The sequence below is a fragment of the Oncorhynchus tshawytscha genome, linkage group LG02, assembly GCF_018296145.1.
Source record: "Oncorhynchus tshawytscha isolate Ot180627B linkage group LG02, Otsh_v2.0, whole genome shotgun sequence".
In the NCBI taxonomy this organism is placed as follows: Eukaryota; Metazoa; Chordata; class Actinopteri; order Salmoniformes; family Salmonidae; genus Oncorhynchus; species Oncorhynchus tshawytscha.
Genome location: NC_056430.1, coordinates 72,936,975 through 72,964,050, shown reverse-complemented (window position 1 = coordinate 72,964,050; position 27,076 = coordinate 72,936,975). Strand labels below are relative to the sequence as shown.

At 44.6% G+C, this 27,076-nt stretch overlaps 1 protein-coding gene across 7 annotated transcripts in view; it reads right to left on the bottom strand.

The window, feature by feature from the left end:
• Positions 1-25,091, bottom strand: part of LOC121838665 (nuclear factor 1 X-type-like) — a 138,631-nt gene extending 113,540 nt beyond the window's left edge. For 2 of the 7 annotated variants that reach the window (XM_042304397.1, XM_042304401.1), the window contains exon 1: positions 24,793-25,091. In XM_042304397.1, the coding sequence (XP_042160331.1) occupies positions 24,793-24,837 (45 nt within the window). In that variant the 5' untranslated portion in view covers positions 24,838-25,091. The remainder of the gene's footprint in view (positions 1-24,792) is intronic. The other 5 variants (XM_042304388.1, XM_042304391.1, XM_042304395.1 and 2 more) reach the window with 5 other exon arrangements.
• Positions 25,092-27,076: the final 1,985 nt, after the last annotated feature.

Sequence of the window (27,076 nt, the reverse complement as noted above, 5' to 3'; positions counted from 1 at the left end):
CGTTAGGCGCGAGGCTCAACCAAAAGCAGCAAGACTTGCAGCCAAATAGGTCAGCTTTTTCTCACACGAAAATTGAACATTTTACTATTCATAAACATAAATATACCCAGTGTGTGTCATCTATAGAGCCAATGTTACACTAATTATAATTTTGCTTCCAGGTTTTTACTCTGAATAGGCCCATCTGCAGACCTACATGTACCTAATGGTTTCTAACAATTTTAACTATCAACCCCATATAATAACCCAAATGATAAAGATTGACTACAAATAATTTTTCGGAATAAGATGAATAAAGAAAATGTCTATTTTCATACATTATCTGTAGGTTATGTGGGCCTACGGATGGAGCCTATTTGTAAGTTACTAGAATCTTCTGTTTTGTTCTAGTATGGCCTTAAACGAGTAGAGACGCATCATGTAATAACATCAAAATAATCCTACATAGATAAATAAACCATGAATACACCCCAATGATATATTCAATGTTTCTTTGCTGCTTGAAATGACTAAATAAATACATTACATTTTGACAAATTCTGCTACATATTGAGATTTAACAACTGATACGTGCAACTAATAAACGAACGTCATAATTTCTTGTGCATACTTTGCCATTTCATTTGAACCTGGTTGCCATCTCTGTTGAGAAATTCCATTCCACTCCTTGGTCATTTACCAAAGACATGAGTGGAACGTCAGCTAAAAAAGACTTGTAGATCCGAAATCAAATGATCAAGTTGATTAAATGATGTTTCATTTTCGTGCACTTCACCTTATAGCCTGAATCACTACGAAGGTACATTTACTCAGAAACATGCTTCTGCTTTACTGGACAATAGTGCAATCCTCGATTTCTACTGTTGGCCAATTTTGGTAAATTCAGTTATAAACAATGAAATGCAATGTAAAAACTCATTCATTAATTTTCTAAAATAGTAAGAAAAAAAGGAGAGAGCAATTAAGTTGAATTTAAATGTATTGTTGAGACAGTTTGGTAACCTAAACGTTTTCCTGTAAATAACAGGATAATAATAGGCCTTTTATGTGGTTTAGCAGTTGAGTATAGAGAAAAATTATATTTTCTTCTAAAATACAAAATGTACGTTAGAAAAAACGAATTAACCACCAGCATATTTGTATAAGCTAATTATAATATTTGGGAATAATAAAATGATGTTTCTTTACTCAAATGCCTTGCTCAAACATAGTCATATCATGCAGAACATATTTTCAGGTATAAAAACACTTCAATCCATTGCTATTCACATATCACTGCTTCTATAGTCATGTTTCTTATTTTTCATAGTAAAAGTTCTAGAAATGCATTTTAGGGATGCAATACAAATAACACAATTCAACTATCGTGGCGTTGGACTAGATTATGATTTCCGTATTAGGCGTACTTATAAATAGGGATATGATGTAAAAATAATAATAATGTGGCTAAGGTCAAGTTGTGGAAGGAAATCGAATTAGTTAAAAAATGTGATTGGAACGTATGACTACTTCATTCTATTTTAGTATAAGGTTCATTCAAGATGGTGAAGCAATGACTGGTGAGTGACACCGAGTACCGGAGAACTGCACGTATTCTCTTGCTCTCCCATAAAACACAAAGTCACTGGAGAGCGCGAGGACGGACGTGTCACAGTTGAAATTGGGAGGACAACGTTCGACATCTGCTCAGTAAAATCACATATTGACAGGTACTGCGATGATGTAAGGGAAAGAGTGCGAGGGATTTGGACCACGGCACAGAGGGATATTTTATTTTCCACGTCAAATGCTCGTGTGTGCTGTGTGTGTGTGTGTGTGTGTGTGTGTGTGTGTGTGTGTGTGTGTGTGTGTGTGTGTGTGTGTGTGTGTGTGTGTGTGTGTGTGTGTGTGTGTGTGTGTGTGTGTGTGTGTGTGTGTGTGTGTTGCTGCTTACTTTCTAGGGTGTTCTGTATTCAAGTTTCGGTGCTCTAGAATAGATTGCGGAATTACTATGAGTCATGAAGTTGTTAAAAGGGCCTGTGCTTTGCCTAGAAGATCCAATGCAAACTTCTTAACTTCCCTCCTTGTACAGGGCAGGAATATCTGCATTAGTATGGAGCATTCTGCCATTTAGGCTGCTCTGTATTAAAAGAAAAAGGGGAAAAAATGTGTTCCTATAGCTACAGCCAAGTTTCCATGTTTTCTTCCCACGGGGAAAGGAGGAAAAGCAAGGTGCGCAGGACAGCAGAGCCGCACTGCAGTTGCAGCAGACTAGCATACCATTACACGTTTGCAACTGTGTATAAACCATAGGGTTTAAAAATACAGGTTACAATAGTGTCTCTTCTTCCTCACAAACACACTTTCTCTCTCGCTGGCTTGCTCTCTCCCTCACAAACACACACTTCCTCACACTCCACTGCAAAATAAAACACAAGGGTCTCTCTCGCTCTCTCTCTCTATACATCCCCTTATCCTCTCAACCTGCATTCACTGCCAAAATCCAGAATACTACCAATTTAGTGCCATGCACTTGAATCAGTGTAACTGCAACCACTTTTAGTCTGCCCCAGCCTAGTCTGCCCCAGCCTAGTCTACCCCAGCCTGAAGTTAATATAACTCCCTGAGAAAATGAGAAGAAACTCTGTCCTTCCTTCCTTCCTTCCTTCCTTCCTTCCTTCCTTCCTTCCTTCCTTCCTTCCTTCCTTCCTTCCTTCCTTCCCTTCCCTTTTCTTTATTTCTTTATTTTCTCGTTAGTGAGGCAGTTAGAATGATGATTAATGTGTGTCTGTGCATCGTTTGTAATTATCCCTGTTTACACACGGACTCATTACTATGTGTGAAAGTCTGGAACCATTTCCGTGGCGAGGGAGTGAGTGTATGTGTGTGTGTGTGTGTGTGTGTGTGTGTGTGTGTGTGAGGCCCTGAGTGTATTTGTGCTATAAACGGATCCAGACGCACAGGGCCCTGCCCGGATCGGAGCCTCTTCCAGCTATAGACTACAAATCCCAGAGTACATGGCAGGAGGCCTCATCCAGACAATGGCCCAGTCATATTCTAACAATTTCCTGCCTGGTAATAAGAAGACTACAATATCACAATATTGACAATTGATACAGCAGCCTAACATTACTGAGAGGATTCATTGTGTCTATTGGAATGCGAAATAACGAATTCATAACTCATTGATTCAGCCATTCATTGATTCATTCACTTTTTATTCATTCGTGCATTCAGTGCTACATGACATTATTAGGAGTGTATATTTCAGTGCAGGGCAGGGAGAAGCAGCTAAGCGGATCAGATATGTCACTAAGTCCCCTGTCCATTATAATAGTACTACTTGCCCCCGGGGCGGCACTAGGTATTCTCTGTCTGCCCCCCAGCTGGTCGGCTCCATTAAAAGTGAATGCACAGCATTCCCCCCAGCAGTCCACAAGGGCGGCCATTCCTGAAAAGGTCAAGTGGGCAGTGCTTGACACTCAGAGGGGAGGGCAGGGTGTGTGTGTGTGTGTGTGTAGGGGGAACAGACAGACTGTTTTCCAGCTAAACGAGAGGGGGGGACTGTCTCACACTCTGAACCTGAGTGTGTATTTGTGTCATGGACACTGTCTGACACACATGACACACACATACACACACACTCAAGTTCATATACAGTATATATCATATTCCAATAACAGCTTGACCACAGTACAGCTGCAGGGACTTAATATAAACCTTGGATGAGTGTTGGTGGAGTACAGCAGGAATGAAGCAGATAATCAAACCATATATCCCCTTCCCTCCTCTCTCGTCCCCCCTGCTCACCACTCCTCTCCTCTCCTCTCTGCTCGCCTCCCCTCTCCCCTTTCCTCCCCTCCTCCCCCCTCTCCTGCTCTGTCAACAGCTCTCCCTGAAACAAGAGATTGAGTGGGAACTCACTCTATTGAGTGAGTTCCCTCCTCTCTCTCCCTTTCTCTCTATCACTCTCTCTCTCTATCAATCACACGCTCTCTCTCTATCACTCTCTCTCTCCCTTTCTCTCTATCAATCACTCTCTCTCTATCACACACTCTCCCTTTCTCTCTATCAATCACACTCTCTCCCTTTCTCTCTCACTCTCTCTCCCTTTCTCTCCATCACGCTCTCTCTTCCTTTCTATCACTCTCTCTCTTCCTTTCCATCTATCTATCTATCTATCTATCTATCTATCTATCTATCTATCTATCTATCTATCTATCTATCTATCTATCTATCTATCTATCTATCTATCTATCTATCTATCTATCTATCTATCTATCTATCTATCTATCTATCTATCTATCTATCTATCTATCTATCTATCTATCTATCTATCTATCTATCTATCTCTCTCTCTCTCTCTCTCTCTCTATCTATCTATCTATCACCCTCTCTATCTATCACTCCCTATCTATCACTCTCTCTTACTCCCTCTCCCTTTCTCGGTTTCTGTAATTCTCTCTCTTTCATTCCTCCTCAGTCCTCCCTCTGCCAGTTGGTGAGGCGAGGTGCCAACCCTTCCCCACCGCCGGGCACGATGCCCTCACCCTTTATGCAAATGTCTCACAACCATCCCACCAGCCCAACTCACACATCCATTCTGTACCCCACCAACCCCAACACCAGCACTCTTCCCTAATTTACCACCCTTTCCTCGCTCTGTCACTCTGGTCTGCAGTCTCTCTCTCTCTCTCTCTCTCTCTCTCTCTGTCTCTCTCTCTCTCTCTCTCAACAGCTATCTTTATTTCTCTCTCTCTGTAACCCTTTCACTCTCTTGTCATCTCGGTCTCTCTTTCTCCCCTCTGTTCCCCTTCTCTCTCTTTCCCTCTTTTCTCTCTCACATGGACCACCCCACACAGCTTGACTCAACCAGACTCCAAACTAGTACAGTCATTTATTACACTAGTGCCAAACAGACAAGTGCTGTGAGACTACCTTTAGCCTTCCTAGTTCACCACGCACGCACACACACATGTTGATGATGCATTGTACTGTTCATAAGAGGATACTACTGCACCAGTCGGTCATCACCAGTCGGTCATCACCAGTCGGTCTTCACCAGTCGGTCATCACCAGTCGGTCATCACCAGTCGGTCATCACCAGTCGGTCTTCACCAGTCGGTCTTCACCAGTCGGTCTTCACCAGTCGGTCATCACCAGTCGGTCATCACCAGTCGGTCATCACCAGTCGGTCATCACCAGTCGGTCATCACCAGTCTGTCTTTACCAGTCTGTCTTCACCAGTCGGTCATCACCAGCCACGACAAACTGTTTTTGTAAATAACTCCCATTGAAATGTAGTGTGTCAGTTGATGTAATAGGATAGTAATGCTATGGGTCTGTCATCACCGTAGAATACATTTAATTACCCTTTTCATTGTGAGGGATGGCCGCATTGTCCTCCACTACCTACTCTAGGATTAACTGTCCTGTTCTCCTCCTATCGAAACCCTAGTCCTCCACCAACTGTTACACTTGTCAATCTTGATTAATTCAATTGAACTCAAACAAATCTTAGTTAGGGACCAGAGATGTTCCTAGTAAGGTCATGTTTGTTTTGAAGGAAAACTGGCCCTAATCATAGTAAATAGAACTCCACTAAAGTTATGTGGCTTACAGCATCCTCTGTTACAGCATCCTCTGTTACAACATCCTCTGTTACAGCATCCTCTGTTACAGCATCCTCTGTTACAGCATTCTCTGTTACAGCATCCTCTGTTACAAAATCCTCTCCTCTGTTACAGCATCCTCTGTTACAGCATCCTCTGTTACAGCATCCTCTGTTACAGCATCCTCTGTTACAACATCCTCTGTTACAGCATCCTCTGTTACAGCATCCTCTGTTACAACATCCTCTGTTACAGCATCCTCTGTTACAGCATCCTCTGTTACAACATCCTCTGTTACAAAATCCTCTGTTACAGCATCCTCTGTTACAGCATCCTCTGTTACAACATCCTCTGTTACAGCATCCTCTGTTACAGCATCCTCTGTTACAACATCCTCTGTTACAGCATCCTCGGTTACAGCATCCTCTGTTACAGCATCCTCGGTTACAGCATCCTCTGTTACAACATCCTCTGGGGCAGCAGGGTAGACTAGTGGTTAGAGCGTTGGGCTAGTAACCGCAAGGTTGCAAGTTCAAATCCCCGAGCTGACAAACTGTCATTCTGCCCCTGAACAGGCAGAACAGGCAACCCACTGTTCCTAGGCTGTCATTGAAAATAAGAATTTGTTCTTAACTGACTTGCCTAGTTAAATAAAGGTAAAATAAATAAAAAATATATCCTCTGTTACAACATCTTCTGTTATAACATCCTCTGTTACAACCACAGCTGACAGACAGATAAATGCAAACACAGTTTTGACCAGGGTCTATAGGTCTCTCATCAAAAGTAGTGCACTATATAGGGAATAGGCTAACATTTGGGATGCAGCCAGGGTCTGAGAGGAGACTCCGGGGAGGGAATCACATCTCTCCAACAGGGACCGAGCCTGACGGACGATTTAGAACCTGTTCAATTTAATTCAGTACTAGTAGATCAAAATCCTGACAAAAACCACCTAAGAACAGTACTTATTCCAAACACTTTTTTCTACTTCTTACGTCAGGGGTGGGCATCTACGGCCCGCGGGCCCAGCCCATTCAATAGCTAAATTCATGGCAGAAAACACCTAAAATGGGCACTCATTCCAAACACTTTCCCTTCCAAACCGTAGTAACACAGCTACAGATGTGGTGGTGGTACCACTGGTTACACTGTGAGTCAGAACAGAAGAGAGAGGGCTGGACTGTTCTCCTATTCTGAGAGTAGCTGTTGCACGTACACGCGCACACACATAGACACACATACACAAGCTGTAGCTGCCACGTCAGATGCTTCTCAACTTCTTGGCTGTCAGTCAGGAGACGCAGAGCTGATTCAGGGTGAAAAAAAATGAGCTTGGCTTTAAAGCTACAATCTGTGATCTAGGAATATGTTCTAGAGTTCACTTTCAACTCTAGATTGATTCTTGAAGAATATAACTTGCGTCGTGAGCCTACAGCACAACTGTCCTTATCCTGTCCTATCCTATCTTATCCTACCCTATCCTATCCCATCCTACCTTATCCTATCCTATCCCATCCTACCCTATCCTATCGTATCCTACCCTATCCTATCCCATCCTACCCTATCCTATCCTATCGTATCCTACCCTACCCCATCCTACCCTATCCTATCCTATCGTATCCTACCCTATCCTATCGTATCCTACCCTATCCTACCCTAACATACCCTATCCTAACCTACCCTACTCTATCCCATCCTACCCTATCCTACCCTACTCTATGCTATCCTACCTTATCCTATCCTATCCTATCCTACCCTATCCTACCCTACCCTATCCTACCCTATCCTATCCCATCCCATCCTACCCTATCCCTACCCTATCCTACCTTATCCTACCCTACCCTATCCTACCCTATCCCATCCTACCCTATCCTACCCTACCCTATCCTACCCAATCCTATCCTATCCTACCATATCCTATCCTACCCTATCCTATCGTAAACCCAAAATACAATTTTTTTTATTACTTCCTCGTTTACAAACTGCAGTATTGCTGAGAACGAAACCCGGACTGTAGCTTTCAAATGTGCAGTGCAGCGGCCGCAGCCGAGCCAAGCCTCACACCACCACTGTGGCCAAATGAGTCAAGCCAGAGTTATAGCTGCTACTTCATCACCAACAAAAACAGCCGTGTGGGTTTGACCTCTGCTGCACTGTTCAATCATGCTTCAGACTGCAAGAGAAGATGGTTTCAGGATGGAGAAGAGAGAATTCCAGAATGTTTACTGTTATCAATAGTCCCGTTACAGTGTGCACGTACACACACACTCGCACGCACACACACACACACACACACACACGCACACACGCACGCATGCACGCACACACACACTTTAGGGCAGGGAAGAGAACACACAGGGTATATAAGAATCAGATGTACAATAGGATTCAGGGTTTACGTCGTTCTTCAAATGGAGAGCTGCTGTATTGTGTGAGTCAACATTACAGTTTCTGCCTTTTCAAATATGTGATTCTTCAGGGGAAAGGAAAGGGAACTCTGTCTAAGTCTGTGTCCCAAATGACCCCTCATTATCATAGGGCGCAAGTCAAAAGTAGTGCACTATGTAGGGAATAGGGTGCCAGTTGACACGCAGCCCATAAAGGGGGATAGAGGAGGATTAAGAGGAGGCACATTTCCATAATATCTGATTCCTCAGATAGGTACTTGGCTCGTAGCACTAGCTCCCTCTAAGTAGAATAATATGGTCTGTGTCCCAAAGGGCACCCTATTCCCTGTATAGTGAGCTACTTTTGACCAGAGCCATATGGGGCCCTGGTCTAAAGTCGTACACTATATAGGGAATAGGGTGCCCTTTGGGACACAGCCGTGGTTTTGATGCATTAGTATCAGCATTCCATCACATCCCGTAAAGAAACTCAATATGTTTATTATCAACCATTTTAATCTGGAGGAGTAGACAGGAGTCAGACAAGGTGGAGAACCAGGTCGGGTTTAACATAGAGGCTGACTGGGGAGGGAAGTTGGGTAACTGTCTTTGGGAATGAATGACATTCCGTTCTTAGACAATAGACTGGCAAATGGAGAAATAGTTGTTAGATCGGCTAGACGGGCTGATTTCCAAGGAAAGCTAGCAAAGTAGCTTTTTAGTTTAACAAAATCTGAGATAAGACCCATGGCTCGCTCTTACTGAGAGAGAGAGAGAGAGAGGGTTTGTGTGATATTGTGTGACGTGTGTGTGTGTGTGTGTGTGTGTGTTTGTGTATCTCCTGTACTGAGAGAACTCTGAGACACAGAGACAGTGAGCAGTAGGTTACAGTACTTACTCTGGTCACACACACACACACACACACACACACACACACACACGACAGGAAAATCTAGGCGTAATAACAAATTAAATGGGAAGTTTTTCATCATTCCGATATTTGTTTAAAAGCTTATTTGTTTATTCACTTATAAACCTCCCATAAAGCCTCCAACTCAAAATTCCTCTGTTTGGAACACGAGAGAGAACATTCAAACAGTGTAAATTCCCATTGCTGGGAAAAGGATCGGCTCTATTCCAGGACCAATCCATAACATCTGAATATGAAAAGAAATACATTGAGCGCAACCGGGAAAACACAAACTGCCGGGAACGAGTTCAATGCTCATTGGAGATGTATGTTTTCCCTCCTCCATGGTTGCCCCCCAAATAGCACCCTATTCCCTATATAGTGCACTACTTTTGACCAGGGCCCATAGGGCTCACAAACTCCCACTACTCTCACTGAGCTGGCTTGTTGTCGCTCCTGTTCCAGTTAACACACCACAAGCCAGAGAGAGTACCGCAAAAATGTCTAAATCAGCATCATTAGGCCTGTGTGCTCTAAACACACACGTTTCCCCTGAGTCTGGAGCCCTGGTGTGTGTGTGTCTTTAAGTCAATAAACACAAACATATCACCATCTCCCACCCAGCCACAACCCCTTCTAGCTATCTTGCCTCCCTAGTTGTAGCCACCAGCCCCCCAATGCCGCCAACCGCCCTCACCACCGCATCCAATACCGCCAACCGCCCTCACCACCACACCCAATACCGCCAACCGCCCTCACCACCGCACCCGATACCGCCAACCGCCCTCACCACCACACCCAATACCCTCAACCGCCCTCACCACCGCACCCAATACTGTCAACCACCCTCACCACCACACCCAATACCGCCAACCGCCCTCACTACCGCACCCAATACTGTCAACCACCCTCACCACCGCACCCAATACCCTCAACCGCCCTCACCACCACACCCAATACTGTCAACCACCCTCACCACCGCACCCAATACCGCCAACCACCCTCACCACCACACCCAATACCGCCAACCACCCTCACCACCACACCCAATACTGCCAACCACCCTCACCACCACACCCAATACCCTCAACCGCCCTCACCACCACACCCAATACCGCCAACCGCCCTCACCACCATACCCAATACTGCCAACCGCCCTCACCCCAGCACCCAATACCGCCAACCGCCCTCACCACCACACCCAATACTGCCAACCGCCCTCACCACCACACCCAATACCGCCAACCGCCCTCACCACCACACCCAATACCGCAACCGCCCTCACCACAGCACCCAATACCGCCAACCGCCCTCACCACCACACCCAATACCGCCAACCGCCCTCACCACCACACCCAATACCGCCAACCGCCCTCACCACAGCACCCAATACTGCCAACCGCCCTCACCACCACACCCAATACCGCCAACCGCCCTCACCACCACACCCAATACCGCCAACCGCCCTCACCACCACACCCAATACCGCCAACCGCCCTCACCACCACACCCAATACTGCCAACCGCCCTCACCACAGCACCCAATACCGCCAACCGCCCTCACCACCACACCCAATACTGCCAACCGCCCTCACCACAGCACCCAATACCGCCAACCGCCCTCACCACCACACCCAATACTGCCAACCGCCCTCACCCCCACACCCAATACCGCCAACCGCCCTCACCACCACACCCAATACCGCCAACCGCCCTCACCACAGCACCACGTGTGTGTGGTGAGAGAGGGGGCTCCAAATGTCTTTCATTTGCGGGTCCGACTCCCAGTTGAAGAGTTGCATGTGTGTGACTGTGTGTTGAAACTCCACAGGTGAGATTGGTCAAATGAAACTAGGAATAACGTAAGGAGTAACAATGGAAAGGGTTAGAACTGAGTTTGGGGTAAAACCTTCTAATCCACATCTGCATGTGTTTTACTATGGTTTCACATTAACTTACAATTGCCTCTCAGCACATGTTTGTGTGTGTGTGTGTGTGTGTGTGTGTGTGTGTGTGTGTGTGTGTCTCTTCCCTAATCCATATGGTATTATCAACCGTCATTACGGACAGTTTAATAACGATCATCATCAGAGTTGACTGATTCTTACCATGTTATTTTGTAATTGTCAATATTTCTGTCAGGTGGATCATCTTAGAGCAGGGGTAGGTAACTACATTCAGCCTTGGAGGGTCGGGGTCCCGAAGATAATTATATTAATCTGTACACTGCAAATTGACCACAACTACACGTAAGCCCAAAAAGAGATTGTATTTGGACATTTCACTCGTTTCATACTTTGATTACATTGAGACAAGATCACGTTTCTTTTTTATTCCTGGGAAAATATGTGCTTTTTAGATATTTTTTGCTGAGTTTCAAACAAATATATGTTTTATTGTGTGTTTGTTTTTACTAAACTTTGGCAGGCCAAAAATAATCCTTCCCGGGCGGTTTTGACCCGCGGGGCGCCTGTTGCCGACCCCTGTATTATATTATAGGAAGTAGTCTGCAATCAGATTGAAAACAGAAGCAGCAGGCACCTGAATCCAATTCATTTAACGTGACCCTTCCTGAACAACACTAGACCCTCACCAAGCATCAATGTGTAGAGGAACACATTTGGGCCAATGGAATATATTCACATGGACAGAGAATCAAGACAACAGCCATGAAGGAGAAATGTATGTATCGTGAGGCCGGTACTCGCACAAACTCAAGATGTTGTCAGTCACATCAAAACCAAAAAGTCTGCACTACTATAGTGCACTACTTTTGACCGGGGCCCATAGGGTGCACTACTTTTGACCAGGGCCCATAGGGTGCACTACTTTTGACCAGGGCCCATAGGGTGCCATTTGGGATGCAGGCCTGGCCCATCTTGTCAAGCCATGATTAGTGCATACTAACGTTGACGTGTCAATACTGTCAATGTGTGAAGTGAAAAGCAGGTCTGTTCAGCGCTGCACGGCCTGCGGCCTCATACTCCCGTTTTCAAAGACACCTGTATGCACGCATACACACACACTCATCTGTATGCACACATACACACACACTCATCTGTATGCACACATACACACACACTCATCTGTATGCACACATACACACACACTCATCTGTATGCACACATACACACACACTCATCTGTATGCACACATACACACACACTCATCTGTATGCACACATACACACACTCATCTGTATGCACACATACACACACTCATCTGTATGCACACATACACACACACTCATCTGTATGCACACATACACACACACTCATCTGTATGCACGCATACACACACATTCATCTGTATGCACACATACACACACTCATCTGTATGCACACATACACACACACTCACCTGTATGCACACGTACACACACACTCATCTGTATGCACACATACACACACACACACCTGTATGCGGGAAGAAGCAGCTTTAGAAGTACAGTGCAGTACGTTGCCATGGCATTTCGCATCACACAACAGTACTCTGATTTAAATGTATATATAATCTAAATAAATGAATCGCAAACGATGTGACTTACTCTACGAGCATCAGGGTCACTTGGCCAAGTCACTGTGAAGAATCCTGAAGAAGTCTCCTCTTAAGTCAATCTATGCAAATGCTGCTTTAAAAAAAGTATGCTTGAAAATGAACAAATAAATATATGAAAAACAGAAAGGAAGGAATGTTACAATAGAGTTCCAGCTAATTGTGATGTGACCTGTTGATGTGAGGGTCTGTAAGTGCTGCAGACTGGCCACAGAGAAGTCTCTCTCTAATACAGCACACACACTCATTCTCCCTCTCTCTGTTTCTACACAGACACACACACACACACTCATTCTCCCTCTCTCTGTTTCTACACAGACACACACACACACACTCATTCTCCCTCTCTCTGTTTCTACACAGACACACACACACACACACACATTCTCCCTCTCTCTGTTTCTACACAGACACACACACACAGACACACACACATGCACTCTTTCTCTCTCCCTACACACACAATCTCTTTTCCACACAGGCCTCCCTGCCTCCCTCTGTGTGCTCACAGCTGTGGATCTTGTACTGGGTTCACCTAAGGTAAAGATATGGTATATTACGTAATGGCTTATAGATTTTTCCACCCCTGGAGGGCAGCCAAAACCTCCTCCTCTCTCCAGAGGAGTGAGAGCAGTGAGTTGAGAGTAGAGGAGAGCAGAGAGTTAGAGAACACTTTGTTCTACTGAGACTGACTGACTGTACTGTCCAGGCCTAGCCCAGCTAGCACACTTCTACTACAGTGGTGTACGGAATCAAAGGACGTTTTTCAGTACGAAAAGTACTGGACTGACTGACAGAGAGAGAGAGAGAGGGAGACAGAGAGGGGGCAGAGAGAGAGAGAATGGGGAGGGACAGAGAGAGAGAGAGAGGACAGAGAGGGGGCAGAGAGAGAGAGAGAGAGAGAGAGAGAGAGAGAAGGACAGAGAGGGGGGGCAGAGAGAGAGAAATGAGACAGAGAGAGAGAGAGTGAGAGAGAGAGGGGGGACAGAGAGAGAATGGGGAGGGACAGAGAGAACAGTAAGGACAGGGGGGACAGAGAGAGAGGGGACAGTAGTTAGTTCCTAGGCTGTCATTGAAAATAAGAATTTGACAGTGAGAGAAAAAATTTAAAGTGAAAGAAAGAGAGGGGACAGTAAGAGAAAGAGAGGGGACAGTGAGAGAAAGAGAGGGACAGTGAGAGAAAGAGAGGGGACAGTGAAAAAGAGAGGGGACAGTGAGAGAAAGAGAGGGGACAGGGACAGTGAGAGAAAGAGAGGGGACAGTAAGAAAGAGAGGGACAGTGAGAGAAAGGGGGGACAGTAAGAGAAAGACAGTAAGAGAAAGAGAGGGGACAGTAAGAGAAAGAGAGGGGGGACAGTAAGAGAAAGAGGGGACAGTGAGAAAAGAAAGAGAGGGGGGACAGTAAGAGAAAGAGAGGGGACAGTCAGAGAGAAGAGAGGGGACAGTGAGAAAAGAGAGGGGACAGTGAGAAAAAGAGAGAGAGAACAGAGAGAGAGAGGGGACAGAAAGAAAGAGAGGGGAGTAGAGAGAGAGGGGACAGAGAGAAAGAGAGGGGTAAGAGGGACAGAAAGGGGGGCAGAGAGAGAAAGAGAGGGACAGGGACAGACAGAGTGAGTGACAGAGACAGAGTGAGTGAGTGAGTGAGTGGTGAGTGAGTGAGTGAGTGAGTGAGTGAGTGGTGAGTGAGTGAGTGAGTGAGTGAGTGAGAGAGAGAGAGGGGGGGGACAGAGAGTGAGAGAGAGGGGGACAGAGAGCAAGAGAGAGGGGAGGGACAAAGGGAGAGAGGACAGAGACAGAGAGAGAAAAAGAGTGAGAGAGCTGCTCTATATTGATGTGATATTGATGTGACAGTCTAACATGCCTACAGCATTAGACGCTCCTGTCAACACCTCCCCATGCAAACGCTCCCTGTGGTACAAACACACTAAAATAAATGACCTTCAATGTGTGTTGTGTCATGCAGAAGCACTGGTACTCTAGACCTATGGTATCCTATGATCAGATCAACTGGCAAAGGGTACTGTATTACACATACACTAACCTATATCTAGCTGTATGGTTGACGAATGCTTGTTCCAACCACAGGACTAAATAGAACACTAATCATACACATGGTCCCATCTCTCAAACCAATGGTCCCATCTAACCTAGGGATCAAACCAATCAACCAATCGGCTGTTCTAACCTAGCCTGCTTCATATGCTGTGTTATTACTTCTTTAACCTAGCAGCTAACCAATCAGGCTGTTCCATTGAAGAATAGCCGTAAGGGACCATATATTTATTTATTTTACCTTTATTTTACCAGGTTAAGAAGAAATTCTTATTTTCAATGACGGCCTAGGAACAGTGGGTTAACTGCCTGTTCAGGGGCAGAACGACAGATTTTGTACCTTGTCAGCTCGGGGATTTGAACTTGCAACCTTTCGATTACTAGTACAATGCTGTAACCACTAGGCTACCCTGCCGCTCCATATATAGCAAGTGGTCACATGGTGTCTTCTGCAGAAAATCGTAGCCATTTTTCCAATCGCTTCTTATGAGAAACCAATTATTATATTATCGAATATATATGTTAAAAACACCTTGAGAATGGATCCTAAACAACGTTTGCCGTGTTTCTGTCGATATTATGGAGTTAATTTTGAAAAAAGTTTGCCGTTGTATAGGTAGCATTTTCCAGTCAATTTCTCAGCCAAGCATGATGAACAAACGGGAGCTATTTGCCTACAAAAATTATATTTTTGGAAAAAAGAAACATTTGCTATCTAACTGGGAGTCTCCTGAGTGAAAGTATCCGAAGTTCTTCAAAGGTAAATTATTTAATTTGGTTGCTTTTCTTATTTTCGTGAAAATGTTGCCTGCTGCCAGCAGAGCCTAGCATAGCATTATGCCATGATAAACTTACACAAATGCTTGTCTAGCGTTGGCTGTAACGCATATTTTGAAAATCTGAGATGACAGTGTTGTTAACAAAAGGCTAAGCTTGTGTTTGAATATATTTATCTCATTTCATTAGTGATTTTCATGAATAGGAAAAGTTTCTAGGGGTATTTATGTCCGCTGCGTTATGCTAATTCGTTTGAGGCGATGATTACGCTCCCGGATCCGGGATTGCTAGTCGCAAGATTAATGGAATGGAGCATCTCCGAACTGAGACATGGTTTTCACGGCTGACTGCCTGGTTTCAATCATGTCAGAACGATCCACGTTACACTTTCTTCATTTCTACTGAGAAGAGCGTGACATCTATTTGTTTAATAAAACCCTTGTATTTTTTTGTCTATAATAAACGTCTCCCACCAAATTTAGCAAGGGCATTTTCCCCATAAAATACATAGCTCTATAATATAGAAATGCATTCATGGAATTGCTTACCAGCCAGGGGCATTTCTCAGACATAGAATACATACAGAATTTGATTTTTTTTATTTTACCTTTATTTTACTAGGCAAGTCAGTTAAGAACAAATTCTTATTTTCAATGACAGCCTAGGAACAGTGGGTTAACTGCCTGTTGTACCTTGTCAGCTCGGGGATTTGAACTTGCAATCTTCCGGTTACTAGTCCAACGCTCTAACCACTAGGCTACCCTGCCGCTACACACACTATACATGAACTCAATAGAACTGCTGTTGCAGAAATGTTGCAGAAATGAAGGGAGAGGATCTTATACATCTAATTCCCGCTGGATGCTTGGACATACAGTGTTCAGTCACTCTAATTCAACATAGAAAATACATATAGAATATAAAAACGTATTCAATAGATCTGCTTTGTCAGAAATCAATGCCTATACGTTGATCTAGCGGCTCTAATTAGATCTTTCTCTACTGTGTAAGTGGTCTGTGTATGCGTGAGTGGTCTGTGTATGTGTGAGTGGTCTGTGTATGCGTGAGTGGTCTGTGTATGAGTGGTCTGTGTAGTGGTCTGTGTATGCGTGAGTGGTCTGTGTATGCGTGAGTGGTCTGTGTATGTGTGAGTGGTCTGTGTGTGTGTGAGTGGTCTATGTGTGTGTGAGTGGTCTGTGTGTGGATGCATGATGTGTCAAATCCTCTTTGGAGAAAAACCCTACAAAGTAACTAGGAGCTTTCATTTCACGGTTAACCGCCTTGTCCCATTCACTGGGTTAGCTACCCGACGAAAAAGAGAAGAAACTAAAGAAAAGAAAAAAAAAAACACAAACGGGTGAGTCAGGGGAGGAGGGGGAAACAACAACATCTCCTCCAGAGTTGAGGATCCTTCCCAACCGTTGCTCTCTCTTCAACAGAGGCAAGTTGACGAGGAGAAGAAAGTGGAGGGAGGAGGAAGAAAAAGAAAATGGGAGTCTCTTCTCTTCCAGGGCAGCTGCCAGAGAGCCTCTTCTCATCCCTCACTCCTCTCATCCCTCACTCTTCTCATCCTTCACTCCTCTCATCCCTTACTCCTCTCATCCCTCACTCCTCTCATCCTTCACTCCTCTCATCCCTCACTCCTCTCATCCCTCACTCTTCTCATCCCTCACTCCTCTCATCCCTCACTCCTCTCATCCCTCACTCCTCTCATCCTTCACTCCTCTCATCCCTCACTCCTCTCATCCCTCACTCCTCTCATCCCTCATTCCTCTCATCCCTCACTCCTCTCATCCCTCACTCCTCTCATCCTTCATTCCTCTCATCCTTCACTCCTCTCATCCTCACTCCTCTCATCCCTCACTCCTCTCATCCCTCACTCTTCTCATCCCTCACTCCTCTCTCCTTCATCCTTCATCCCTCACTCCTCTCATCCTTCACTCCTCTCATCCCTCACTCTCTCATCCCTCACTCCTCATCCCTCACTCTCATCCCTCACTCCTCTCATCCCTCACTCCTCTCATCCTTCACTCCTCTCATCCCTCCTCCTCTCATCCCTCACTCCTCTCATCCCTCATTCCTCTCATCCTTCACTCCTCTCATCCCTCACTCCTCTCATCCCTCACTCCTCTCATCCTTCACTCCTCTCATCCTTCATTACGTCTTTCTGTTATCACGTCTTCTGAAAGTTGTCTCCAAAAGTTGTCTCCAAGCAGAATCACAGACTTTGGTAGCGTCCCAAATGGCAACCTTTCCCCTGTAGGCCCTGGTCAAAAGTAGTGCACTGTTTAGGGAATAGGGTGGCATTTGAATAGGGTGGCATTTGGGACACAGCCTCTCCCTCCTTACCTTATGTATGTTCCTGGTTGGTAGTTGGCAAACGCAGGCTGGTCTGTCTGTAGACTGTGTGGGCTCAGGCTCAGAGGATGCCTCACAAATGGCACCCTAGGAACAGTGGGTTAACTGCCTGTTCAGGGGCAGAACGACAGATTTGTACCTTGTCAGCTCAGGGATTTGAACTTGCAACCTTCCCGTTACTAGTCCAACGCTCTAACCACTAGGCTACCCGCCGCTACCCACACTATACAATTCTACCCGCCGCTACCCACACTATACAACTAAATAGTGCAGTACTTTTGACCAGGGTCCATAGTGCATAATGTAGAGAATAGGGTACTATTTTGGACACACAAAGAGTCTGTGGCCTTCATCTATCTACACCGTTTCATTATTGGTATGTGTGTACATTTGGTTCTGATGTCTGATAGAATTTAATACCCTACAGAGGGAACTCATGAGTGAATTGAATGATTCGGTTTTTCAGAGCTCGACAATACACTTTATCTCAAATCTTTAAACTAAGCAAATAGGTGCCTTATAATGGCCACATTTCACATTGAATATAAAATGTGTTTTCTCATGGTGAGATTGGCTTGGCTGAGGAGAGGAGGATACGGCTGTTTGTCATCTATTCTTCTCTCTATCGTATCGACACCCACACACACACATATTGTACCATACTGAACTGATTATAGTTAACTTCTTCCCTCCACCACAATCCTCACTATGTATATCTGGAACGTGTGTGTGTTTGTGTGCGTGTGTGTTCCACAGCAGTATATCGCAGACCGCCACCAGACCGCTGTAGGGGCTGCCTGCTACCACTGGCCACGGCTCAGCCAAAATCTAATCCATGCTGGGGGTTGGGGTGTGACACACACACACACACACACACACACACACACACACACACACACACACACACACACACACACACACACACACACACACACACACACACACAGGGACAGTCAGCAACCTATTATCCTGTGCTGCATGGTGATTGTGGAGGGGCGGCGGTAAAGTGTGGTAAATCCATTTTCCATGGGCGGTCAGGAAGACTGCACAGATAAAAAGATGAACAGACTTAACTCGTCTTCCTCAAAGGCAGGAGGAGAGGAGATGCACCCGATGACCCCCGGCTCCCCCCCCGACCCCCGGCTCCCGGCCCCCGACCCGGGATGAGAGATATAGTACAAGGTATCCTACAGGACTTCAGCTAGCTGGGACTTGTGCTTGCATCATTAGGTTACCAGTGGTAGAGATGGAGCATTCTGTTTAAATGTGGCGATGTATATATGCATGTACATTCTGTCTCATTATGCATACAGTATAGTAAATGTATATACATGTATTATTACATGGATGCGTACAAGCGTGCATAAACACATACAGTAAATGTACACATTTACAAGCACTGCAGTATATATAACAGACATAGTCCTATACACATAGAACATATGTACTAGCACAGGGCCCACCAGGCAGAACTGACCCCAGGCAGAGCTACGCCCAGGCAGAGCTGACCCCAGGCAGAAGCTGACCCCAGGCAGAAGCTGACCCCAGGCAGAGCTGACCCCAGGCAGAGCTGACCCCAGGCAGATCTGACCCCAGGCAGAACTGACCCCAGGCAGAGCTGACCCCAGGCAGAAGTTGACCCCAGGCAGAGCTACGCCCAGGCAGAGCTGACCCCAGGCAGAGCGGTGTGATCCATTAGCCTGGGGGAGATGAATAAGTAACCAGAACACAATGTAGTGCAGGGTGTCACCCTGCCAGGCAGCGCCGGGGCATTCTACCCATCCATCACCCCAAACCTTATGCCTATTCTCAGCTCCACCATCATAGAAATACAACGACTAGAATGGGCATCTCCATTCAAGTCAATGTTCCCTGATAGGTGGGAGGGGCTGCGGGTCCCATTCTAATAGTTATATTTCTATGTCCAACACCAGCTCCTGTCCCTGTGTCGGTGTGGTGAAAAGTGACACCACGGCAGGAACGATGTTACCAGCTTGGTAGGCTATGTTACCGGATCAAGGGAGGCCACCTCGGCTTACACCAACACCACCGTACACCCCAGTCACCATCCGGTGCTGGTGTAACCAAAACCCACCGCTGACGCATGAGGTCCCTGGAGGACAAACTGGGTGAGAATAACTCACACTACTGACAGACTTACCGCCTGACATCAGGACTAAGGCCTATCTATCTTTACCTGACGACTCAAACTGAATCCTTCCACTGCTCTATGTTAGCTACATAGTCAGTCTGAGACTGACATCATTGAAGTTGTTTGTGGTGATGTCAAAATGAAGATTGTTGGACAAAACAAAGTCATCAGCAATTGGATCATTTCTAACCAATCAGAGTATCAAAGCCAGTGATGAATTTTCTAAAAGCTGCTTTACCCACATGTATTTCTGGTGCTGGCCCAACCCATCAGTTTCTGGGACCAATCAGAATGGTTAGAATGTGTTCACGTTCTAGACATCTTTGGGGAGGTACTCAGATCCAGACTCATTGCGGAGAAGAAACTGACGTCCATGGGAGTAGTATTTGGCTGGAGCAAGGAGTTTGGGTAGCCAGGCAATATCTATGTAACATGGCAAGCTGTAACTTAAAAGTGTAAAAGGCAAATGAATCTATTTGAAATAGTTGAAAAATGAGACATGTAACATACATTTTATTTTGTGATTTCTCGACTGTTCCAAATTGATACATTGCATAATAAATAAGGACATCATCATCAACTACTGAATCATTCATTGGTGCTTCCAGTACTGAAGTGATGAAGGAAGGGGTTAACCTACAAGCATTGACAGGGCTGGTTCCAGGCAGACATGACATCACTTATGGCCTCAGGCCGCTTTAAAACTTTTTAAAAAATGTCTCTCCACCCCATGGCAAAATGTGTACAATTGCAGGATATCTCGCTTAGGGCCCCCAAAGGCTAGAGCTGGCCCTGCACATTTATCCCTGTGCGCTGACCTGCCCAAATCTCGTGGCAACGCTTCTCAATCACACTAATATGGACACACATACTGCGGTGTCCTTGCTTTCCCTTCACACGCAATGAAACTACAACTACATTATTCTTTGAGAGATAATTATGGCATCATCTCTATCACCAAACGTACATTACCTAATGCTCACAGCTATGTTTGGCCTAAACTCATTTCTTCCTTTCAAGTCGACCATAACGCGGGCATTCATTGCCACACACGGCTCAGTGCGTTTTATGTAAGCCTACGCATTTGATCTTGAAATCAATTCTAAAACAAGTGGGGAATATACTAAACATAAAATATATACATTTTTTTAAACCATTAAATCGACCAACAACTAAACGCATGTCCAGCAAGGGTTACGTATTTTGTTATCAAGAGCAGCAGAAAAATTAATGGGTTGGCACTGTGCGTAAAAGGCAGACTGCGGAAGCCTCGTGAAAACGCAAGCAAATCCAGACTCGACGCAGTGTAGCCTGCACTAAACATCACATTTTCTGGGAAACTTGAGTGGAGACTGAAGCAATAATTGATATCCAAACACATTACATAAAACCTTTATGCAAATGGTTCCCTCCTCTCCTTCCTCTCCCTACAAAAAAAAACATAAAACAGTGCCATATTCCTCCTCAAAAACCCTCCCAGCGCCACTTTGCAAATGTACTGATTTGGCTATCCATACTTCGCGTCCATTACGCGTCATGCCCAAGGTCCCTCACCTAAGCATGTCCATTCCAACAAAGCTTTTATCCTCATTAATAATGTATCACTGATTGTTTACGTTTGTTACCACATGTCCCCATTGCTGATGGTTTCATTATTAACAACATGGTTAAATCGAAGAAAATGTAAAGTCAATCTCCAGACAAAATGGTTGATTCCGGAGGAACGCGAGGATAATTCCCGCGGGTGGTATGATAAGCACACACACACACTCTCGCTCTCTCTCTCTCTCACTCACCGGAAAACCAAGGTTAATTGGCCCTCTGAAAACTCCGTTCAACGCATGGAGGGAACTTTTTAGTCAAAAGATCATATCGCAAGAATTTGCACAACTTGCAAACATATAATATTGGAACAGGCAAGAAAAAAGATCATGTATTTCCTTTCATATTCTCACTGCCAAATAATCTGCATAATGTCTTGAGGCCAAGCAAATTTGACTGCCTTTTTTATAATGCAAATACTGAATATGCTACTAGATTTAAATTAAATCAGATCATTATAACGCTGACAAATCAATTACTGGTGAAAAATCTATCAGTCGCGAGGAAAACAAATCAGCTCACAGAAGCTTAACAAGATCAATATGTATTGCGCATATGGGCAGCATGCACGCGCATATGGGCATAATGCACGCGCTCGCCGCGCTGCTCGGCTCATGTAGGCGGATCTGTAGCCAATTAATTTTAATTAATGGAAAGAAAGAGAAACATGATGCGCGCGGAGCTCAACCCCATATGCACTTGGCTTGGAAATATATCTAAACTAAATATGCAGTTTTTGAAAGAAGTGCCCTGAATAAATGTATAGGAAAATAAAACATAAACAAATTAAATAATGCCAAGTCTGAACTCTTACAAGCTAAATTACATTGACCCCAGCTGACCAATATGACAATATCTATCTTTAAAGAAATAATTAATGCTGTTTATGATTTTCTATAAGAAATACGTTTCTTTAAGACTGACATTTCTTCCACAGTGATTTTAGCTGAAGCGTTGACTGTGTCCTGTGTCTACTACAAAGAGCTGACGGAGAGGGCCTACATTTCTCCCCAGCCAAACATGCGGTTACTGTTCCTTAGGCCTAATTCTAAAACTGAACACTTGTTACAGAAAGTGAATAGAAATCACAGTGACAACAACACATCCAATTGTATGGTTAAAGTAGGCTATTAAGTCCAATTAAAATAACGAAGGGCATTCATTAATTCATGGAACTTCGAAAAACACTTGCAAAGCTGAGAAGGCCGCGTCTGGAATCTGGACTATTATGCGTGTAAGCACTTCCGTGTTGGTAAAATAAAATAATATTAATTGTGTGAATTATCCTATTAAAATTAAGTCAGAAATGCCATTAAAAATGTACAATTCAACCTCAGCCACAAGTAAGGCATATAGGCTATACTGAGAAAAGGAGCTAAGGCCCCGTGACCTATAGATCTACTGCACGGCTATACAGGCTATATTTTAGCATACAATAATAGTGGTAAAAGACTAAACAAAATAGAACATCAAGACGCACACTGAAAAAAACAAAACGTTATAATATTCGTGTATTTTTAGAAGAGGAAGCCCTACAGTTTACTGCCTATGGGACCACCAGACAAAGGAAAATAGTGAAACGAGTGCTGAGATTGTGACATTTAAGGCGATATTCAAATCTAAGTGTATAATAGGCCTACTGTCTGTCTGTAAGCTACTTCCGTCGAGCTTCAAGGGGCAAACAAGTTCGGTCCTGCCGGTCCTGCCCTGCACTTCTCAGTTATAGGTGAAATTCGCACCGCTCCGTACGCGCTCAAACGCTTTTTCTCAGACGGCTACAGTGAAGTCCAAATATACACATCCAAAGTCTTAATCACATGTTACATGTTTTTTTAAAGTAAATTAATAAAATCATATTTGTCCTGTTGTTATTTCATATGCATATAAGCAGCATAGGCCTGCTGTCATGAGGCTACGAAACGGATTCCAGTGAAACGGGCCAGTAAATTGCACTGTGACCTAATTTGAAGATTTTCATCTGAAATAAATTAACCAGTCACTTAGATTAGTAATTTTCTATTTAGGTAAATAGGCCTTCATATGACTTGTCAGCAGCAAAACTGTTTAAGTGCATAAACACATTAGCCAAAAGCATATGATCCAAAATCGCTTCCTTGTGTGCCATATTTTTTATTTTTAAAATACTACATGTTGTATCAGTATATAATTGTTAAATGTAGCCTACAATACTTGATTCTCCAACCACTGTCAACACATATCCGAATTCCAAACCAACCGAGGAAAAGCCTCAATGTTAGGCCTATAAATACCACATTAAAGTTACGCACAACGGCATTGCCATTTCATTTCTTGCCTTTTGCCGTCCACAATAACCCCAAAAGGAATATCAAAACCAACACTCCCTCATGTAGGCCTATGTATTCATCCGTATTCTGCCGTAAAGGTATCTCGTTCAACAAGCAAATATCAACTCAAATAAAACAAGCAACCTTTACAAATGTACTCATCTGGCCTATACAGTCAGATGTCAAAGGCCTATAAAGTCTTCATAGTTTAATGGCATATTTCTCCCTTCATTGTCTAGGCCTGTGAGGTTGCTTCAGTTGTGTGTGAAATGAAAGAAAACTACAGGCCGATAACGTTCCCCATACTCGATTACATACAAGGAATCTATAAGTATACGCGTTACAATATTGTGACCCCAACACAACCCAATGCTGAGGGAAAACGGGCATGCATTCCCGCCGTCCTCCGAAATAATACACCTTTCCTTCTACCCGTATCATCCTAAAAACTACATTTATCGATTGGAAATGTAAAACTGTATTTCAACTAACTCTATACGGACATTTGCATGTGACAACAGAACAGAAGCCTAAAGCTGAGAGCCCGGCTACAGCTGTCGTGTGGGTTGAATGACAAGCACAGTGACAGTCGCTCAGACACCTCCATAGCCACCGCAACTATCGCAACAAAGTTAGAAAAATCGTTAATTTCCATGGAAAAGCACTCGAAAACTAATACATTCAATGATGGTTCTTTTACTTTGTTGACATGGTTGTGTAATTGTTGTGTTTTTAAATAGCTATAGGACAGCATAACAGGCGACTAATGTAGGAATAGCGCGAGCCCCGTTCCCTCCTGAGCACTTCTCTCCCCTCCTTTTGATATAAAATAGATTCAGGAGAAGCGCCATTTTCTCTTCTAACCATGTGTAATGAAACGCACAAGAAAGCCTGTTGGAGAGATGCCATCAAAGGGGAAGAGGGACAGAGAGCGGAGAGAAGCCGAACACACCATCTGAAACGAGCGGATAGCGAAAAGGTCCCTAAAACCAAATTATTGACTAGCGGCACCGTACATGGACAACGACAACATTAAAAAAACAAAACATCCGGAGAGCTAAAGTGGAGGCAGGATACCAAAGAAAAGTAGAGTTTTTACCTGTGTCAAGCAGTAAGGGGAGTACATGGTTATTTTAGAGTTCATAAAGTGGAATCTTATTCAAGTTGGATAGAAGTTGGAAGTCCGCTGCATGTGGTACTGCATTGCAAAACGCTCCGCTGTGCCCCTCGCGCTCACTCTATGCTGTACCACTAACCCCGCCTCGAGCTGAAAGTGAAAGCCTACACAAACTTTGGGGGAAAGTTTGTGAACTCTTTCTGACACACACTCCCCCCTTCTCTCTCCCTCTATTTCCCTATCAAATATTCAGATGTAAATCGTGGCGCTTTATAAAGATGTGATCATGTTGGGAGTTGGATAGAGACAACATCAAACTTAAAACACCAACCAACATTGACCGCAATTATAACGTTGAAACAGCTACTAACCCTGATCGTGCCAACTGCCAAGCCCTTACTTGCCATCACGTGTTAACGTTGTCAATTGGTATTTCACTGTCTGTTAAAGACAGGTTGGTCAAATTACAGGGTCCCTCACTCATCATAGTCATGCACATTACCCATTATTAATGTGTGTGTGTGTGTGTGTGTGTGTGTGTGTGTGTGTGTGTGTGTGTGTGTGTGTGTGTGTGTGTGTGTGTGTGTGTGTGTGTGACAGGCATTTGAACACCTTTCTCACACACATAGTAATATAAAGTGTAGCCCACTTGAACAATAGGGTATAGACGGCACCACTCCAATCAAACAGGGGTGGCCAGCACTTACAAACCGCACGTCTCACAACTACCAGAGACACTCAACATTACGTAAGCCTACCATTTCTTCTTCTGGGTGTGGGTATATGTATGATCTTAATTCGACCTATATTGTCACAGTACAAGATTAACAGGAACAAAAGAGTGATCAATATAAGATCCTACATCTGTAAGTCACTTTGTATAAAAGCATCAGTGAAATATCCTATTACTGTATATATGTATAAGGGGACCTAACCACAGTACTACAGAAAGAACACCAAACCTCTTTAACCCCAGCCATCTGTTATAGTCATCTACAGGCTAATAGAAAGTAAGAGTCAGCCACAATTGGACTTGTGTTGTCTGAAGAGAACATAGTTCTGTTTTTAATCAACGACTGGCTGGCTGACTGACTGACTGGCTGGCTTATCCTTAAACACCCTGGTCAATGTTCAGCTGGTTGATCATCTCGGGTCAACCTCACGTTCTGTATGTATAGCTGCAGGGAGAGCATATGATGCACACACACACACACACACACCCTGTCAATCACACTGCTTCTCCTGCATCCCGCCAATTCACCCTTGAGGTGAGGTAGGAGAATGTGTTCAATTTGTCTGTCTGTCTGTCTGTCTGTCTGTCTGTCTGTCTGTCTGTCTGTCTGTCTGTCTGTCTGTCTGTCTGTCTGTCTGTCTGTCTGTCTGTCTGTCTGTCTGTCTGTCTGTCTGTCTGTCTGTCTGTCTGTCTGTCTGTCTGTCTGTCTGTCTGTCTGTCTGTCTGTCTGTCTCTGTCTGTCTGTCTGTCTGTCTGTATGTATGTATGTGTGTGTGGGGGGGGATTGTGTGTGTGTGTGTGTGTGGGGGGGGGATTGTGTGTGTGTGTAGGGGTGCGGTTTTGGAGGGTTTGAAGTCACCCCGGAGCACGAGCGCCAAGCTGAGTTTTTGGGAGCCGTTGAAGCCCAGTAGATTTACGAGACCTCAGCCCCATGCAGCACTGTGCATTAGGAATGCTGTGCAGCCCCTACAGAACACACACACAACAGAGAACATAGCCATATGCACGCACGCATTCATACACACACACACCTACACACACTATGCTACACCACACTCTGTGGCCAATTAAAGAGAGCAGAAGAGGCAGAAATAAAGATTGAGAGAATCAGAGAGAGAAAAAGTGAGGGGAAATCAGAAAGAGGGGGATCCAATTCCAAATCCCCCTCTCCTCACCACACCCTGCGGCACAGGCCCAACAACTCCTAGTCTTTGTGCTCTGGCTCTCTCTATCTCCATCTCCCTCTCTGTCTCTCCATCTCCCTCTCTCTCTCTGTCTCTCTGGCTCTCCATCTCCCTCTCTGGCTCTCCATCTCCCTCTCTCTCTCTGTCTCTCCATCTCCCTCTCTCTCTCTCTGTCTCTGTCTCTCTTGCTCTCCATCTCCCTTTCTCTCTCTGTCTCTCTCTGTCTCTGTCTCTCTCTCTTGCTCTCCATCTCTCCCTCTCTATCTCTCTCTCTGGCTCTCACTCTTTCCCTCTCTCCTTGGCTCTCTCAATCCCTCTCTCTGGCAGTGACCCAAATGACACCCTATTC